A 13,535-nucleotide genomic window follows, 5' to 3' on the forward strand; every position below is an offset into this window, starting at 1 on the left:
ACACGCTTCACGTGCCTGGCAAATGAGTCCTGCCCGGCACTATGGCCCTTCTGCCCTCACCGTGCCACCACCTCCCCCTGCTGCCTCCTCCCCTGTCTGCATTTGTAGCATCTGAGGCTGTCACACACCTGGACTTGTGCTCGGGCTCTGCCACCGCTGCCTGATGCGGGTAAGTACCCCGGCTTCAGAGCTGTAAACCGAGGCTGGGGGTAAGACCCGCATGGGACGAGGACGGGTCCCCTTGCTTGGAGGAGGGGTCGTCTCCGCCTCTGTAGAGTCTGGTCCACACAGCTCCTCTGGCCCTGCCTTGGGCTGCCACCTCCCAGCCCACACGGCTGAGCTCTGTCCCCTGACCTGCCTCTGCCCTTGCACGCACGGTGCCTGCCTGGCCCACCGCCCACGCTCCTGCGGCCCGCGCCGTGTGCTGCAGCCACCCGGCCTCCGCTGACCGACCTCCTTGCCCCTCGGGCGGCCCTGGACCTACCTGAGGGGTCTAGTTGTTACCTCGGGACACACCTCCTCTTGGGTCCCTCTGGACCCCTCCTCCAGGTGCTGGCACTGCCCAGCACAGAGCCTGGCACTTGGGAGCCCCGGGCAGATGTTTCCTGAGTGAATGGAAGTTACTCAGCTGCACAGGGAGTAGGGATTGGCACAGAGGGTCACTGGGGACTGTGGACTCGGTCCACGATCAGACACGCCAGCCCTGCCTCCCCGAGGGCCCGGGGGTTGGGGGGCAGTGGGGAGCTTTGGGAGGACGGAAGGAAGCACCGTGGGAGGAGACACAAAATTGTCCCAGGTGGAAGGAAGCGGGCATGGCTCCAGCCACACGGGGGCAGTGTTTGGTCACTGGGCAGAAGCCCTAGAGGGGCATCCTGCATGCCAGGTGGGTCCTTTTGTCCTGTGTCCCCTCATCCTGGATACTGTTCGGTGGTCGCCTCCCCCATCCCCAGCTCTCAGGGAAGCGACTGTCTACCCCACCACGCCGGCAGCACAGGGAGCCAGGCCTGGGGGGAGAGGGCGTCGCAGCACCTCATGCCCCTCTGACCCAGCCCCACCTGGCCCTCACCTCTCAAGTGGCCTGTGCAAGGGGACAGCCACTGAGCGCCAGCACAGCAGGCAGGGGCAGAGCCTCGGCGAGCCTGGGGCACCAGCCGCTGCCAGCGTTCAAATCCCCACTCTGCCTCTGTGTGCCCTGGGGCGAGGGACTTCACGTCTCTGGGCCTCAGTTTCCTCATCTGTGAAGTGGGCATCACACCTGCCCCACTGGGTCATGGCAGGGAAGAAAGGGAGCGAGCGTGTGTGCTGTCATCGTCCTTCTATGGGAAGCGTCTAGAGTGGCACCAGGCAAGCGGGTCAGCGGTGCCTTGCCGAGTGCCAGGCCGAGCTGAGTGGACTCCCACTGGTTCCTCCCGACTGCGAGAGGCAGACGCCAACGCCGGCCACCCAGCAATGAGGAAGCTGGGCTCAGAGAGGTGAAGTCACTTGCCCAAGGTAACACACCTGGAGGAGCTGGCATCTGAGTCCTGGACTGTGTTCCTCACTCGGCCGGGACTCTTCTCCCTGTCCCAGTGTCCTGACCATGCTCTCCCCACCGCCCAACAGAAGCACCCCAGGGGCCAGCCTCATAGACCCCGTGGCCGTGTGCAAGGAGCCCCAGGTGGCACTGTGGGCCCATCGCCACCCCTCAGTCCTCGAGAGCAGAGAGCACCAGGCGGGGCGGGCGTGCTGGGGAAGGGGCGGGGACAGGCGGGCAAACCGGTCGGGCGGGTGGGTGGCTCAGCCCGGGCCTCCCTCCGTTGGGACCTGCACTGACAGTCTGGTCTGGCGGAGCTGGCGCGGCAGCCTGGCGGGGCAGGGAGCTGGGGCCGCAAGGCCACCATCAGGTACCAGGGACCTGGGGCTGAGGGGTGGGAGGTGGCAGGCAGGCCCCCAGCCCTCACCACCCGAACTCCCTCTGCCCCTTGGACTCCCCATCCCTGCCCGCCTACAGCATCCTTCCCCGGTCCTGCTTCCGGCTCTTCTCCGTCTACACCCGGTACACCCCATCCCGCCTGGGTGTGCTGAGCCTCTTCTGGTGTTAGACCACTGCGATTTCATTGTTCGCCCAGAACTGCCCTCCCTACACCCCTCATTCAGCCCCCCAAGTGTACCCAGCACTGAAATTTCAATCACCCCATATTCCCGTCTGCTCCCTAGTTCACCTTACTGGTTCTGTGTCCCTTGGAGCCGCACCAGCCTCCCACCCCCACGGCGCCCCTCCTTAGTGCCCCCTAGCGTCACTCAGCTGCCACTCTGGCTCCCCCAGTTCCCAGGCCCACGTCTGCTCAGCACTCCCCAATGTCCTGGCTGCGTGGAAACTCCCAGGGGCCCCCACACAATGAGCCACCCACCCCTAAATTAGCGCCTGGCCAGCCCCAGCTGCTTTGCCCCCCCTCCCCCATCCCGACCCCCCTATTGTACCCTGACAAGCTCACCCCACGAAGGGGACCCAAGATCATCTGGGACCAGGCCTCTCACCTGTCCAGGCTGTCCTGGAGCAGGGCAGGGACCCAGCCTCGGCTCTGCGGCTGGTGCCCGAGGGGGCTGGCCGCTGAGCCCTTCCTCTTCCTCCCGCCACAGGAGCAGGTCCCCGCCATCCAGCCGCCAGGCCGCCATGCACAAGCGCTACAATGTCCACTTCACCAAGGGCCCCCAGACCCCCAACGACTGCTACTTCTTGGACCCAGAGTTGGGGCAGCAAAAAGGTAAGGCTTCGCTCTGGGGGGCGGGCATGGCAGGCAGAGAGGCCTGGGAGGTGGCCTGGCGGATGGGGGAACAGAAGAACCGCCGTCCCCACGGAGGCATCCGCACGGTGGGGCTGGGGATGGGGGACCACAGCCTGGGGTGGGGAGCAAAGGTAGGAGCCAGGGCTGGAGACGGAAGCAAGGGAGGGTCCCCTGGCCTGCCCCTTCCCCCAGTGTGGGAGCAGACCCCCCACCTGGGGGGCAGCAATGTGGCGGGAGTGAGGAGAGGGAGACCCCACGCCGAGTGTGTCTGAACGAGGTGGGGGCTCAGCATCCGGTGGTGACCGCAGGTGCCCAGGGTGGGGAGGGGGCAGTTAGCTCCCATTAGGGCTGATTCAGCCTCCCCGGGGCCGGGCGGGTGACCAGCCTCCCTGGCCAGGGCCTTCCTGCCACCCTGGTCCAAGCCCAGGGACAAGGCCTCCTTCCCAGTCCCTGGCGTATCCCCTCCCCACGGCCACCACCCGTCACTCCGGCCTCCCCTGGATCAACCAGGCCACCTCCCAGTGGATTCCTCTCTGCCCCAGTCCCACACTGGGGACCCCACCAGGGACTGACCTCAGGCGGCGTCCTCTGTCCCAGCCCCTTGCCTGGGCACCTCTTTCCTCCACCCACCCGTGGGGGAGCACAGACCTGGGTCCCCTCGCATCCCCCGCTCCTCGTGGTCTCTCTGACTTCTTTGGGGCCTCTGAGGTCCCCAAGAATGCTCTGGCCCAGGCTGCACCTGAAGGGGCGGCCTGGCTCAAGCTGGTGCCCCCCCAGGGGTCAGGGACCCAGGCCCAGTCACCCCCACTTCCTTCCTTCCAGGATGCTGTCGTCAGTGGCACCATGACCCAGCTGCCCCACGAGTCCACGGGCCCTGTCGGCCATCCCCCCAGTCACGCTGGCAGCAGGCCTACCACTGCCACAAGGGGGTACGTGGCAGCTGCCACCAGGGCCCCCAGCCCCCCATCCTGCAGCACCGGCGGCAGCCCCAGCTCCCACCTCCCGGCCCCTCATGGCAGCAGCTCTGCGCCACTCACAGGGCCCAGAAGGGGCTCCCTGCTACCGCCACTGCCCCCAGGGGACCAGCCGGCGCCCCCCAGCCGCCCCCCAGGCCTACCACCTCGCCTAGCACGGCGCCCGTCACGGCCAGCGGCGGCCCAGCGCTGCCCTCCACAGCCGGCGCCCTCCTGGAGCCCAGCGAGCCCACCGAAGCCCGGCCCCTGCCCGCGCCAGCGGCCTGCGGCTCCTTCACCTACAGCTCCGGTGCTCACCCGGCCCGAGGGCTCCGTGCCCGGCTCCCGCCGCCTCGCTGCCCGCCTAGTGCCTGGGGCCTGCCCTCATCCCACGCTCGGGTCCCTGCCCAAGAGGGGCGCTCACCCCACCCCACCCCGGGGCTCGGGCCGGCTGCCTCTGCTTCTTCACCTGTTGGGCTCTGAGGCTTCCGCGCCAGGCCTGTCCACGATGCCTCCGCCCCGGGCTGGGCTGCAAGGGCCTCCCTCTCCCGCTGCCAACGCCCCGGCTCCGCTTTCTCTCTTCCCAGCCCTCCCTCCCCTGGCCCCGGCAGGCCACAGGGGACGTGGGCAGCGGGTGGTGGCAGCAGCTTGCTGGCCAGCTCTGGTGTGGGGGAGACAGACCAAGCGTGAAGCTGCGACAAGAGGAAGGGAGCAGCCTGGGGAGCAGAGAGGACAGTTCGGTGTTGGAGTGACCCCCCTCACTCGCGCATGCGTTCATTCACCCCATGACTCGGGACTGGACACCCACGTGTGTGCCAGGCTGTGTTCTGGGGGCGCGGCAGGCCCGGCAGAGAGCCGTCTCCATGCAGCTCACATTCTGCTGGGGGTGGGGACAGGCTGGGGACACAAGATAAACAAGGAAGCTTAAAAGTGTGCCACCCGGTGACAGCCACATGGAGGGACAATAAAGCAGGGAGAGGCGATGGGGTGCAGATTAAACAGGGTCATCAGGCCAGGCCTCGTGCGACATTTAAGCAAAGACGGAGCAGCAGGATCATAAATGCAAAGACCAAGGAGGCGAGTTCCAGGGACAGCAAGGAGGCGGGAGTCCAGGCGAGAGGTGCTGGCAGCCTGACCAGGGTCGTGTGCAGCAGAGGTGGGGACGTGCAGCTGGTTTCCAGGTCTTGGGTTGAAAGCAGAGCAACAGGGACTCAACAGGGACCAGCTCTAGGTCTGTCACAACCTTGTCATTGCAGCCTCAGGGCCTTGATGCCCATTGCACACACAGGGACATAGGGGCTGGGTGAGGTGAGGTCACCCGAGATCCTGCCCGTCACCTCAGCCGACCCATCCAGCTGCTTCCACCCACCTTCTGGGCTCTGCCGCCAGGCGTGGCCTGTTCCCTGCAGCCCACCGGGTCTCTCTGAAAGCGGGCTGCACCATGCGGCTGGCCCAGCGCCCCCATGAGTGAATCCTACCTTTCTGGCACCCTAGTTCCAGGTCCAAGAAGTGGACCTGCCGTCTGCCCTCTAGAGCAGACGCTGCGGTGCCTATGCATGGCGCCCAGGGCCCCAAGTGGCCACTGGAGACACCAGCGTTAGCCGAGGGCCCAGCACTGGCCAGACCCGTTGGCAGCCCTGTGCCCTGGCGTCTGTGCCACCCCGCTCTTGAGAGGAGGGTGCTGAGCCCTGCAGAGGTGTCTCCCCAGGTCCTGCAGAGAGAGGTGGTGGGGCTGAGACTGGAACTCGGGTCTGCACACTTCTGTCCCAAGCCTGTGCTGCGGTGGGACTAGTGATTTGTGGGCATGAGGGCACGGTGAGGGGGGAGGCCAGGTGAGGGGTGGGCAGGAAGCTGAGAGGGCCCCTCCACGCGGGTGCCAGGCTAGCAGGGCAGGCAGGAGTGGAGCTGGGACTGTCAGGGTGGAAGGCGGTGTCTTAGCACTCGGGAGCCCTCGTGTCCCAAGAAAGGCCCGTGGGATTTTCCTGGAGGGGACCACAGGTTGGTGGCCAAGCCAGCCTGGTGATCCAGGGCCAGGACAGCCAACGTCCCACAAGCCTCTGGTCTGGGGCTGGGGAGTGTCCAGCCTCCCAGCCTCAGCCGGGCGGGTCCAGGGTTAGATCCTCCTGTAGGCTCCAAAGGGACAGAAGTGGCCCTGGCAGTGGAGGCTGCTGGGAGCCACAGAGACCTCTGTTGCAGGATTTGACCTGAGTCACTTCTGGGGATCCGGGAGGGGATGCTGGTGCAGGGCGGGCTGTGTAGGGCAGAGGGGAGGAGGGCAGTGCCTGGCCAGCTTCACTGACTCAGTTTCCCCACCCCCAACCTCCAGGCATCCTGACAGAGGATGACGTCTACTGCAGCTGCCTAGCGAAGACACTCTGCCACGTGCCTGTCCCAGTGACTGTGGGTTTCTATGCCCCCTTTGGCTGCCGCCTGCACATGATGCTGGACAAGATCACCGGTGAGGATGTGTGTGTGTCAGGGGCGGGGGATTGGGGAGGATGAGAAACGGAGCCTCTGGTCCCTACCCAGCTCCAGCCGTCCCCACATCCCCTCGCCCCTGCCCCAGCCTGCCCCAGCCCAGGCCCTCCCGTGCCCTCGCCTCTGCCCCCGGCTCCTGCCCCACCGGCCTCCTGGCCGCCTCCAAGTCTCACCTCCCTCCAGTCCCCACCACCAAATCCACTCCAAGGAACTTCTCTGAAATACACATGTGATCCTGTCCCTCCCCTGCTCAGAGCCTTCCATGCTCCCCAGCACCCGAGGGACAGAACCCAGGGTCCTCACTGAGGCTGCAGGCTCCTGCCAAGCCCCCCTGGTCTCTGTGTCCCCCAACCCACCTCTTCTCCGCAGCCCCGGCCCTGTGCTGGGCCCCTCACAGACGCCTAACGGACAGATGTCCACTGAATTCATGAGCTAAAACCCAGCCTGGCTCTGCAGCTGCTCGTTCACACTGCTGGGGCTCAGACCTCAGCCCAAAGTGTGGCCAGAGGGGCCGGGGGTGACTGTCCTCCTTGTGCCCAGCCCTGGTGCAGGCCCAGCAGCCTTTCATTCCTGAGCACCTGCTAAACGAGTCCATGTCCTGTCCCTGTGTTGTCACAGAGGAACAAACAGGTTCCCGGGAAGAGATTAGGATATAAGGAAAAAAGCGACAGCATCACGGGCAGGTCCTGCTCTGTGCTCCGTGACTTAGTCACTCCCACTCGTTCACTCCCTGCGCTCAGAGACAGATCCTGCCCCCGACTTCTCATGATCCATCCTTCACACATTCCCGTAGCACCTCCTCGGTGCCCAGGGGACACAGCAGTGATCAAGACAACCAGGGCTCACAGTTTAGCAGGGGAGACAGACTTGTCCTCAGACAGTGATGACCCAGAGTGAGAAGAGCTGAGCGCCCTTGACCCAGCCTGAGGGTCAGGGAGGGCTCCCTGGAGGAGGAGCAGCAAGGCAGGGAAATGGCACTTCTCTTCCTCAGCGTCTCTCATTCATTCCTTAGGGCCACCTCCCAGCCCCTCAGCCTTCCCCCCTTTACCTGGGACCTCTGGATCTGCCTCCAGCCCCTTGCCCAGTCCTGGCTTTTTCTTGCGTCCCTTCTTGTCCCAGCCCAGCCTCGCCCTTGGACCCTCCGCAGTCCCAGCTCTTTAGGGCCGGCAGGGGCGCAACCTTCTGAAGTCCAGGCCCGCCTCCGGCCCTGTCTGGTCTCCTGTTCTCTGCTTAGTGACCCTGGTCTCTCGGGGGACCCCCGCTCACGTCCCCCGCTCACGTCCCCCGCCCTTTCCCACAGCGCTGATGCAGCAAGAGGCGGCGCAGCGCGAGCTGGAGGAGCTGCAGCACGTGCAGTGGCGGCCGCGCGGGGTGCGCGGCTGGAGCCTCCCGCAGCTGCTGTGGTACCTGGTGTTCCTGCAGCCCATCATCACCGAGGTGCACCTGCGGCGCAAGAACGTGCAGTTCCTCTTCATCCGCTTCAGCGCCTGGCAGTACGCGGGCACCGACAAGCTGTGGGCCGGGCTGGTGACCACGCTGTGCGAGGGCATCCGCCACCACTACGGCCCGCTGCCCTTCAGCGTGTACTCGGTGATGGGCAACAAGCCGCTCACGACGCCGGGCTGCTGCCAGCGCGAGTGGCACTGCCGGCGCCGCGTGTGCCTGGGGCTGCTGGGGCTGCTGGCGGCGCTGGCCCTGGGCGTGGGCCTGCTGTACCTGTCGCTGGGCGGCCACGAGCACGGCCACGGCGGCCCGGGCGGCAGCCTGCTCAGGGTGTTCGGCGGCGCCGCCACCACGCTGTCGGGCTCGGGGCTGCTCATGGCCGTGTACTCGGTGGGCAAGCACCTGTTCGTGAGCCAGCGCAAGAAGATCGAGCGGCTGGTGTCGCGCGAGAAGTTCGGCAGCCAGCTGGGCTTCATGTGCGAGGTGAAGAAGGAGGTGGAGCTGCTCACCGACTTCCTGTGCTTCCTGGAGATCTACCAGCGGCGCCGGCTGCGCGTGGTGCTCGAGGTCACCGGGCTGGACACGTGCTACCCGGAGCGCGTGGTGGGCGTGCTCAACGCCATCAACACGCTGCTGTCCGACAGCCACGCGCCCTTCATCTTCATCCTGGTCGTGGACCCCAGCATCCTGGCCGCGTGCCTCGAGAGCGCCGGCAACATGAAGGGGACGGCGGACAACGGCTACCTCTTCCTCAACCGCACCGTCACGCTGCCCTTCTCCGTGCCCATCATGGGCCCCCGCACCAAGCTGCAGTTCCTGCACGACGCGGTGCAGAGCCGCGACGACCTGCTCTACCGCGAGATCACGGGCCAGCCGCGGCCGCGGGCGGGCGGGGGTGGGGGCGGGGGCGGCGAGGGCGCGCAGCTGCTGGCGGTGGAGACGCAGGCGGGGCCCGGGCACGCGCAGGGCCGCGTGGACGCCGAGGCGGCGCGCAGCATCCAGGAGGCGCTCTTTTGCCTGCACGACGAGCGCGACTGCCTCTACGAGTACGTGCCCGACAACGTGGTGTCCATGCGGCGCATCGTCAACACGGTGCCCATCACCGTGCGTCTGCTGCAGCAGCAGGGTGACTTGGGGGGCCCCACGCCGCGCCAGGCCGTGGCTTGGGTGGTGCTCGCCAACCAGTGGCCCTGCCGCCTCAGCTGGGCGCTGCAGTGCCTGGAGGACCGGCAGCAGGCGGGGGGCGCGCCCGAGGGCCGCGCGCGCCTCTGGGACGTGTTCCGCGACAACAGCCGCGAGCTGCACACCATGACCAAGGCGTTGCAGAACGTGCTCGACCTGGACGGCGACCCCGAGCTTTTCGAGCGCTTCTTGGGGGCCGACTTCCCCTTCACCGTGGCCGAGGCGCAGAGCCTGCTGCGCTGCACGGTCAACCTGGACCACTCCATCCGCCGCCGCATGGGTCTCATCCGAGCAGTCAGCGCGCTCAAGCCCCCCAGCCCGCCCAAGTCCCCTGCCCACGACGCCCCCCACGCTGCCGACGGAGCCAACCACGTCTCCAGGGCGTCCCCGATAGGCCACGCTGCAGGACACGCCAGCGAAGCCCACCATCCCCGGGCCCGGGCCCATGGGAGCAAGCCAAGGCCGGTGGCCTGAGCGCCCTTCAATCCGGAGAACCCAGGCCAGGGGGGCCCTGAATGCAGCCCTGCGCAAGCAGCCACAGGCAGCAGCCTCTCTGCCCATGCTGGACGGGGGGGCGGGGGGGACCCGGCCCAGGATCCAGGGTCTGAAAGAGGCCTGCGGGGCTGCCCCCACCAGATGAACCTGGGAACTAGCGGGCGCGTGGGCAGCAGCCTGCAGGGCCAGGGCAGCGTGCCAACAGGGCCGGCCAGGAACGCTGAGCACAAGTGCAGTAAATGAAGGAGTCAAACCCTCGGGTTGGTCTTTATGTCCTGGTCTCCTGGCTCAGTGGGATGGGGGACTAGGCCTGCCCTGTCCCACCGTCCACTTTCTCCCTAGGGAGCCAGGCCGGAGCTGCCCTGGTGCCTCAGCTGGCATCCTGGCATCCAGGAATCCAGACAGGTGGGGCCGCGGGGGCGGTGGGCGAGGCAGGGGGGGCAGAGATGAAGGGCGGATGGCCCAGTTGACTCAGACAACGGGGAGTGCCCAGGCCTCAGGGGATCCAGGTCCTTGTCCCCACGCCCTAGCCTGCCCCTCTGTGAACAGGGCAGGAGGTGTCATTTCCGAGGGTGGTGTCCCTGGTGGCCTCAGTAAGCTGCTCCGTGTCCCAGGGTGGCTCTGCCCTCATGGTGATGGGTTAATTAGGCCTCACTGGCACCTTGGCCAGTTGGTGGGTGGCACTGCCTCCCCCAGACAAGTAACTGTCTAGAGGGTACCTGCTTTTGGGGTCACTCCGGGACCCCCCAAGGGCTACTGGTTAGTCACTGACACAGAAACCACCTGATCAGCCCCTTGATGAGGACAGGGAAGTTGAGCAGAACTGGGGACACATGGGGGACACACAGGGTTTCAGCCACGGCCAGGCAGGAGGGGTGTTACTAGGGCTGGAGCTGGACTCTGCATGGGTGGCTCGCCGCCTTCCCTGCCCACAGGGGGACAGAGACCTCGAGTGGGGCTGTCGCTCCTCTGCGCAGTTCCTCATTGGTCAAATATCTAAGCACAGGGGCCTGTGGGCTGCCTGGGTCCAGTGTGGGAGGGGTGGCGGAGGGCAGCAGGGACTCAACATACCCTGGCACCAGAGGTCAAGGGTGTGACTTTTTTTTTTTTTTTTGAGACAGAGTCTCACTCTGTTGCCCAGGCTAGAGTGAGTGCCGTGGCATCAGCCTAGCTCACAGCAACCTCAAACTCCTGGGCTCAAGCAATCCTCCCGCCTCAGCCTTCCGAGTAGCTGGGACTACAGGCACGTGCCACCATGCCCCGCTAATTATTCTATTTTTAGTAGAGACAGAGTCTCGCTCTTGCTTAGGCTGGTCTCAAACTCCTGAGCTCAAGCTACCCTCCCAAGCCCAGCCAAAGGTGACTTCTGAGCGAAGGCCCTGAGGGCAAAAGGGACAGTCCCCAAGGGACCCAAGGCACCCACCCTCAGGCCATGGGGCTGTGGGGCCAGTGGCCTCACATGCCTTAGCTTCCAGGCCAGGCACAGTATCCAGGCCTGGCTGACCCCAGCACTCATCTCTCCTGGCCACAATCATTGTGTCACAGGTAGACACAGGTCATTGGGAGCCCTGGGATTTTCCGTGGAACTGTCCGTGCATGGGCGCTGATTTTCATGCCTGGCATGGCCAAGCTGGGGGCACAGGCCTGGGCCTGCTGGGAGATATTGCCCAACAGTCGGGGAGAGCTGCCCAAGCATGGAGCCACCACAGAGGGAGAGACATGGGGCCTCATGACACTGGTAAGCCAGTGTCTCTGTAAATGTGCTGTTGGGGCCACTGTATCTCCTTCCTTTTTGCCTCCCTTAAGCCAGTTTCAGTGGGTTTGTTTCTTACCACTAGAGTCCAGGCTGAAAATAAATGTTTACTCCTGGCACCGGGAGCGGGTGCTGTAAGAGACAGACACTAATGTGCAGACTTGGCTGGAGGCAGGGAGGACTGAGGACACCCCACGACCCAGGAAGAAGCTGCAGCCCGTTATGTGGTACCCACACAGTGGTCAGACTGTTGTCCATTTTTTCTCAAGACTGACCATGGTCAGGCACGGTGACACGCTTGTAATCCCAGCACCTTGGGAAGCTGAGGCAGAGGATGGCTTGAGCCCAGTTCAAGGTTACCGTGAGCTACGACTCTGACCTTGCGCCTCTACAGCTAGAGTTTTGGGAGAGTGTGTGAACGGAAACAGGACATCAGAGTGGCTCGCCGTGGCCGGGGCAGCTTGCTGTCCACCAGGTCCCACGTTCCTCTCCGCGGTGTGGAGCTTTTCTGGGAACGTGCCCCTAGGCGAGGCCCGGGGACTAGTTCTCACTGAGAGAAAGGAGCGTGAGTGGCCGATGCCCCTTTCCCGCCATGGCACCGAGTAAGAAGCAGGTTTGCCTTCACTCTCCTGCCTCGTCTGCCCTGCCGGACGCAGGGGCTCCTGAGCCCCTGGGGGGGTGACAGAACCACAGGAAGGGGCCTGGGCCCATGAATCACTTGAACAGCTGCCTGCCGCTATGAGCACCCACATGTGACAGCAAATGTTGTCTCCTGTGTTAGGGTGCTGAGATCCTTAAGATTTGGTACAGGGTCAAGCCGAATTAAGGAGACCCCTGGTGTCCTCAGCAAAGGCTACAGACACAGGACACGCTTGGGCGACGCCTGTGGGGCTGAAGGGAAGCGAATACTTGCCAAAGGGCTCCTCTCTGCCTCCAGCCATCGATCCAGAACCCCCAAAACTCAGAAAACCGGGAGCGTTTCAGAGCCACTGTGTTCCTTTCCTGGGGCTGCTACAACACAGCGCGACAGCCTGGGCGGCTGGGAACAAGTTCATTGTCTCGTTGCTGGGGGCTTAAGTCCAAAATTAAGGGGGACCCTTCCTTGCCTCTTCCCAGCTTCTGGGGCATCACTGGCACTCAGGTGTTCTGTGGCTTGCAGATGCGTCACCCCATCCTGTCTTTAGAGGTCTCCCTGTGTGTCCCAGTTCCCCTTTAAGGACACCAGTCATACTGGATTAGGGCCCATTTTAACTTGATTACCTTTGTCAGGACTCTGTTTCCAACTAAGGTCACTTCCTAAGGTACTGGGGTTAGCACTTGAACATACTCTTTTTGTGTGTGGGACACAGTGCAACCCCTAACCGTGGCAAAGGTCCGATCCTCCCCACCCCAGGCTACATGGAGCACAAGCAAGGGCAAGGGACAGGCTGGGAGGGAGGACCCTGGCCCCTCACAGGTGCCACAAGAGGGGCAGACAAACTGAGCCCCCCACATCCCCAGCCCCACCTGAGGTGGAGGCAGAGGGACGGGGGCTGGGCGAGCACCTGACACAGTTGTCCCTGCTGAGACGATGCGGAACCTCGTGGCAAATGGCTGAAACTGACCTAAGGCCCACGAAGATCTCTGGGGTCGGGACAGACCCCAGCCAGGCAGGCGAAGGGCTGCAGAGTCGCAGCACCTTGAGGGTGCTACAACTGGCGCTGGCCGCACCGTATGGCTTCCATGAGCCCCTCGCCCGAATGACAGTCCTAACTGTGGTTGTTCCAGGGAGCAATTAGGACACTTGTAGCTGCAAGTGACTAAAGGATAAACCAACTGGATTAAATAAGCAAGGTGTTTACCACAGTGCCAGGGTATCTGGGGCCAGGATGACGCCTGGGTTTACGCAGGAGCTGAATGACACCAGGGCTCCTGGCTGGCAGGTTCCCGTGACCTTGCCACCTTCAACTACATCAGCCGCCCACACGGGGAAGAAGAGGGTGGGGGCCCGGCCCGCCCTGCTGGCTGGTTTTCCTGTATTCTAAACGGAGAAGCAGCTCCCAGCTGCTCACCAGGGTCCCGCCGCGCCCAGGACGGCGCTGGGGAAGGAACGGGCCGCGCGGACGGGCTCCCGGGGCTGGAGAGGACAGGCTGGGATCTGCTCTCCCTGAGCCACACGACTGGGCAGAGAGCGAAGACCTCTGACTCCACATGCCACATCCAGCACCCTGAGAACCCAGACCTGAAGCTGGGAGTTATTTGGGGCGAGGGTGGGTGTAAGCAGGGCTGCCCGTGAGCTGGTGGGCGAGACCCCAGAGCGTGGACACAAAGAGGGGGCCGGGGGCACCGGGGATCAGCACAAAGCAGAGAGCAGGCAGGTGGTGAACCCAACCCCGATTTATTAGAAAAGGTGTGAACAGAGTTGCACCGATAGGAGTAGCCCCTCCCCTGCCCTCTGCCCACCCTCACCCGCACCCACGCCGCCCG

General features: G+C 64.6%; 1 protein-coding gene across 1 annotated transcript; it reads left to right on the forward strand.

Annotated features, from left to right (window-relative positions):
* The first annotated feature begins 106 nt into the window (after positions 1–106).
* Positions 107–9,394, forward strand: NKPD1 (NTPase KAP family P-loop domain containing 1). The gene is made up of 5 exons (XM_045531444.1): positions 107–169; positions 2,620–2,744; positions 3,588–4,028; positions 6,045–6,176; positions 7,497–9,394. Exons 2-5 carry the CDS (start codon positions 2,654–2,656, stop codon positions 9,293–9,295), a joined length of 2,463 nt encoding a protein of 820 aa, XP_045387400.1. The 5' UTR covers positions 107–169; positions 2,620–2,653; the 3' UTR covers positions 9,296–9,394.
* The last annotated feature ends 4,141 nt before the right edge of the window (positions 9,395–13,535 follow it).

The sequence above is a fragment of the Lemur catta genome, chromosome 19 (assembly GCF_020740605.2).
Source record: "Lemur catta isolate mLemCat1 chromosome 19, mLemCat1.pri, whole genome shotgun sequence".
NCBI classification, from domain to species: Eukaryota; Metazoa; Chordata; class Mammalia; order Primates; family Lemuridae; genus Lemur; species Lemur catta.